Genomic DNA, 6,000 nt, shown 5'->3' with positions numbered 1-6,000 from the left:
GTGTCAGGCAGTATTAAAATATTTTATGGGATTAAATTTCCATTTAATCCTCACAACAGCTTTGTGAAGTGGATACCATTATTTTCCCTCTGTTACAATGAGAAAACTGAGGCCCAAAAAGAATAAATAACTTGCCCAAAGTCTAACAGTTTTATATGATGGAGGCAATATGCAAGTGCAGTCAGTCTATTAAACAATGTGCTGTATTAGCCTCTTAGTTAACTTCATAAAACATCTTTTACTTTGCAATTCTTTCAGACCTCTTTTCAGAGGAAGTATGATATTGCTTTCTGGGTATAAACCTTAGAGCTTTGTTGGAAAAAGGTCCTTGTATTTGCTTCTCCCAAGCAGCTTTTCCTATAAATGTGAAGAATAAAATTCAAGACCAAGTGTAAGCATTTTTTAAAAAACTGATATTTACACTTTCTGAGGCCTGCTTCTAGGGTGGTCCTAGGCCTGAGGTCAGCAGCCTCACTTAGTATGTTCCCTGATGATGGATTAGGAGACAGTGTCTTTTTGAGCAACTAGGAGGAAGACTGTTTTTTTCACTCCTGAATGTAGGTGACTGAGCAGGAACTGAGAACCTGATTTGAACTTCCATTTACCTTCCTGCTCCTGCTTAGGGTAACTTTATATTCAGAAGGACAACTTTGTAATTTGAGAGAAGAATCTAAACAATACTAATACCTGCTAGGTATCCACATAGCCAGGTCCCTTGGAAGAGTATAGTTCTTTAACGTAGACATTAACCTAATTAGTCCCCTTGGTTCCTTTTCTAGGAGAAGCTACTTTTGCTGTAAGTCCTCTGAGCAGTCCTTTGGGAACTGTTTCCCACGCTAGAGAAATAGCACCTGCTGTCCCAGCCTATAAACAGCAGTGACAGTCAGCTCACAGCTATGAGACAAGGGTGTCAGTCTTTCAGATGCCTCATTGTATAGAAAGCTCTACCTTAGTTTGCTTTCCACACATAGACTATAGATTCCCGTGATTTATGTGCTACTTTATTTTCTCATGGACAGAATAGACTAAAAATTGTGTTTTTTGTTTAAAACACTCACTAGCTATGAAGTGGACTGTCAGGCCAAATGTGTGGGGTCATTATTGACATGATTTCTTCTCCTTTAGCCTCAGGGTCTGGAGGGAAAGGAAGCCGGCTGCCAGACCTAGGATCCGACTACAAACCTCCAATGAGTGGTAAAGCCCTTCCCATGACGTTTTTTGCTTACTATGGACATGAAGCAGTTTTGCTTAAATTTTTGAAATGTCTTTTATAGCTTATGTATGGTGGGTTGTAGCATATTAACCTGTTTTCTTTTATTACTAGATCTAAGTGTTTGCCAAATTACTCCAAGCCCATGCATTGTAGGACCCATAAATAAAATTGTTTCCCCAGTTATCCAACTTAAGATTAATTCCTAAACAATTTGTTCATCGTGTTGCCTACTGCCTCTAGAAAAGAGTTAGAATTTTGCTTTCAAAAATAAACCCTCTAGTGGGATTACCCACCATCCAAAACAAGCCAAACAAATGCTTTTAGAATCGTTGAGTTTTTGCAATGTTTTCAGTTTAGTAATTCTAGAAAATTCTTCCACTCTCCTAGCCATTCTGAGAGCTGGTGTCTTCTAATTTAATGATGACACCCCCATCTTTACAGAGCTTCAACATGTATAAGCTACTTTCACACGTGAAGTCACAATTGATTCTTACAACACGGTGAAGCAGGGAGAACAGATACCATTATTCCCATTTAATATATTCAGAAACTCAGTAGAGAAGCAATGTGCCTGAGGCCACCCGCTAATTATGGCAGTCCTAGGATGGAAACCTAGGGCTTCTCATTTCAGGTTGTGCTTTTCCCACTGTCGCATTCAACCTAAAAAAGCAGTGGGTCCTATACCAGATGTGGAAACCTACTAGGAGTGACTCTTACTGTCTCTTCACATATGGAAGAAAGAGACATATGAGAAAAACGCCTGTCCTCTAGTAACTTGTATTCTAATTGTAGGAATACAATGATGTCTTAATCTCCAGCTATCTATTTACATCAAAAGTGGCACTGCCCAGACTTTAATGAAATCAGCCTTAAAAGAACCAGACAAACGTATATCCTTCCAGAAATAATTATGTTCCAGGTTCCAGGACTCTGTTTATGAGTTTCTTCTTCTCCATGCATATGTGACATTTATATTGTGTCCACCGTATAATTTTTAAGGCTGTGGGGAAAGTAATTACTCCTTTGTCTTTCTTTCATTTATGTATTCACTCATGCATGGCATGTTTTTTTTGGTTTTTTTGGTTTTTGTTGTTTTTGAGACGGAGTCTTGCTCTGTCGCCTAGGCTGGAGTGCAGTGGCATGATCTCGGTTCACTGCAACCTCCACCTCCCAGATTCAAGTGATTCTCCTGCCTCAGCTCCCCAAGTAGCTGGGATTACAGGCACCCGCCACCATGCCCCGCTGATTTTTGTGTTTTTAGTAGAGATGGGTTTTCACCATATTGGCCAGGCTAGTCTTGATCTCCTGATCTCAGGTGATCCGCCCACCTCGGCCTCCCAAAGTGCTGGAATCATAGGCATGAGCCGCCACGCCCAGGGCCCGCATGCACGTTTTTAAAGATGCAGGCTCTATGTGACAAGCTGTGGGAGCAAGAGGAGTGAGTAACAAACTACCTGATAAAAGGAAAGCTTCCAAGAAGAGGTGCTGTCTAACCCGGATCTTCAAGGATGCTAGAAGATTACTAAATGTCAAGAAAGGGATTGAACATTCCAGGAAGCAATAACAGCATGTGCAGAGGCATGGCAATATGCTAATAAAACAGCCTGCTCTCTCCAGGAGTCACACTGCATAGAGACAGGGTAGAGATTGAGTTGAAAATGCAGGTTAGAATCAACCTGTCAAAAACTCAAGTACCGGTGTTAAGAAATAAGAGCTTTATCCTACAAATAACATGTGAAATATCTGACGCAGCTGGTACCCTATAACATCCATCTTTTATTGTCAACTATTACTACTCTGATAACAGTTAAGCATAAGTTGGGGGCTAAGAGTATAAAGTCAGGGAAGAGGGGTTAGGAAGCTGTTACAGGCCAGGCATGGTGGCATGCACCTGTAATCCCAGATGCTCAGGAGGCTGAGGCAGGAGAATCACTTGAACCCAGAAGGCGGAGGTTGCAGTGAGCTGAGGTTGTGGTTGTGCCACTGCACTCCAGCCTGGGTGACAGAGTGAGATTCCGTCCCAAAAAAAAAAAAAAAAAAAAGGAAGCTGTTACAGTAGTCCAGATGAGGCATAAAGAAATGGCATATATATTGTCCCTGGCAGGACTGTTCTTTGGCAGCTCACTCTTGCTGTATCTTAGAAGAAAGCTTTTGTCCAGCTCACACGTTAGAGGTCAGATGTGAGTAAATGAGAATTTGTCAGTTAAATGCAGGAAAGAAACACCTCCACCTCTGCCTGCCTCCCATACTTCAGCTCCCCAGCCTCTAATTTGCAATGCCTGCCCTACCAAATACCCAACCCTGTAGTTCAACACTGCTGTTAATAACAGTGTTATGGAAAGCCCTACTCTAATATGAACAGTGTGGTCCATTTTAGTGGCCCCAGTACCATGGTCTTTCCCAAATATAAAAATGTTATTTTATTGAAGGTCAGTATGTACAGTTTAAGTTGTCTGTCTGTTTACCTTTTTCTCATAAATGAAAGATAAAAGTGATTGAGCCAAATGTAGAGTAAGCTCTTAATCCCTTCTAAGGCAGCCCCAGATTTAGCACTGTACTTAGATATAGTCTATAAAATCAAAGAAGCAAAGTTGGAGGGTCAGTTAATCCAGCGTTATGGAAGGGATTCCCACAATGAGTGTAAGTTTGGATTAGAACATAAATTTATAAGCCAGGTTGTTAGGAGAACCACTTCAGGAGATTTATTTATTTTGTTTGTTTGTTTTTGTTTTCCACCTAGACAGAGTCTCACTCTGTCACCCAGGCTGGAGTGCAGTGGTGTGATCTTGGCTTACTGTAAGCTCCGCCTCCCGGGTTCATACCATTCTCCTGCCTCAGCCTCCCAAGTAGCTGGGACTACAGGCGCCCGCCGCCCTGCCTGGCTAATTTTTTGTGTTTTTTAGTAGAGACGGGGTTTCACCATGTTAGCCAAGATGGTCTCTATCTCCTGACCTCGTGATCCACCCACCTTGGCCTCCCAAAGTGCTGGGATTACAGGCGTGAGCCACCGCACCCAGCCAAGAGATTTTTTTTTTTTTGGAACACACATTCCAGGCCATACTTTGATGGTAGGAATTTCTTCCACAACATCCCACGCTGGCAGGATGCCTCTTAAGTGCTTCCAATAACTAAACACTCATTACTTGGCAAGGCAGCTCATCCCATTATTGTACACCTCTGATTGTTAGAAAGTTAAGAGAGAGAGAGTAGCTAGAAGGAAAGACATCAGATATCTGTGGTGATTAGACATGTGTAGTGGGATTTGCCACATTTTATAATATGAGCATATATAACTTAAATAATAAGTAGGGAAGCAAAGAAACGTGCTTCAAGAAATGGAAGACAGCAAGACTTAGAGCTAGATTACAAAGCCTAGACCTCATGCTTTCAGCAATAACAATAATAGGAAAAGGAAAAGAAAATCTCAATTTCCTTCTTCAGGAAATCTGGGTGACAGAGTGAGATTCCATCTCAGAAAAAAAAAAAAAAAAAAAGGGTCCTAAATGGTCCAGCCTCTGCAACTTTTCCAGCCTCATCCCGTTTTTCCTCCGTACTTCCTTCTGACTTGCATCTCTTTGCTTAAACACTGGCTGCATTTCTCTTCCTTGATAAGCACTTGTTCCTGCCTCACGGTCCTTCCCCTTGTATGATAGGATCTTTCTTATTCAGATCTCAACTAAATGGGTCTTCTCAGAGAAGCTTTTTCTAAGCACTCAATCTAAATTAGCTACTCAGACACTCTGTATCATATCCCCTCATTTTCTTTTTTTCACACCATTCGTTATTAACTAATAATTTCATATTTATCGTTTGTTCCATTCCCCTGCCAAACATTCACATCTCTGTTGTTCACCATTGCACCCTTAGTACCTAGAGCAATGACTGACACATAGTAACCATTCAGTATTTGTCAAATTAAGGCATACTTCAGACCTACTGTTTCTTGAAGTTGAACAAGAGAATTAACCCTGCATAGGCTGTGTATCTATAAAAACAGACTTTACTTTTCATGTAATTTTTATAATCTCAGATATCTGTCTGCTGGGGAAAACTTTTGCTTTGTATGAATGAACATTTTTAAATGGTTTTGAAAACCAGAAAACTAAATGATTTATAAGTGGTGCTTTACAAGACGAGTTTATGTATCACATGAGACACCAGAGAGGCAAGACTCTTTATCTGTCTAAGTATATCTTAACCTTTGAAAGCTCTTGAATGTTCAGTACAATTTGAGAAGCTTTAATTAAGCACTGTCTTTGAGCAGGCTCTGTCCTGAGCACTGTTCACAGGACAGACTCTTAGCTGTCTAGGAGCTCATCATCTAGAGGAGAGAGCCATGTTCATGAAGCACTTTTATATGAGGCAGAGCAATGATCAAGAAGTTCAAGTGAGATATTAATGGTTCTGTAACTTGACAGTATACAAGTTTTAAATTCTCTAACACTAACACATATACCGTTTCTCTCTCTGCAGGCAGTAACAGCCCTCATGGGAGCCCCACCTCTCCTCTGGACAGTAATATGCTGCTGGTCATAATTGTTTCTGTTGGCGTCATCACCATCGTGGTGGTTGTGATTATCGCTGTCTTTTGCACCCGTCGTACCACCTTTCACCAGAAAAAGTAAGAAGCCCCAAATGCACCCCTTAGACTTTTGCATCTTATCTTTTGCTTCCATGTGACTTCTGTATATGGAGTGGTACACAAAGTTAAGGCACAAAAATACATGAAAAGGAATTTCAGATATTTTAAAAGAAAATGGGAAGTGGTTCCTCTTACATGTATCAGT

The 6,000-nt window shown here is 40.9% G+C and overlaps 1 protein-coding gene across 1 annotated transcript in view; it reads left to right on the top strand.

Annotated features, from left to right (window-relative positions):
• The window catches only part of NEO1 (neogenin 1), a 198,651-nt gene that overhangs the window by 170,472 nt on the left and 22,179 nt on the right, over nucleotides 1-6,000 (top strand). The window contains exons 21-22 of the mRNA XM_017868541.1: nucleotides 1,126-1,194; nucleotides 5,687-5,834. Of these exons, the coding sequence (XP_017724030.1) occupies nucleotides 1,126-1,194; nucleotides 5,687-5,834 (217 nt within the window). The remainder of the gene's footprint in view (nucleotides 1-1,125; nucleotides 1,195-5,686; nucleotides 5,835-6,000) is intronic.

Source organism: Rhinopithecus bieti, unplaced genomic scaffold, assembly GCF_001698545.2.
Source record: "Rhinopithecus bieti isolate Rb0 unplaced genomic scaffold, ASM169854v2 scaffold_4639, whole genome shotgun sequence".
Lineage (NCBI taxonomy): Eukaryota > Metazoa > Chordata > Mammalia > Primates > Cercopithecidae > Rhinopithecus > Rhinopithecus bieti.
The sequence above is the reverse complement of the archived record's forward strand: the minus strand, read 5'-3'. Positions and strand labels throughout refer to the sequence as shown.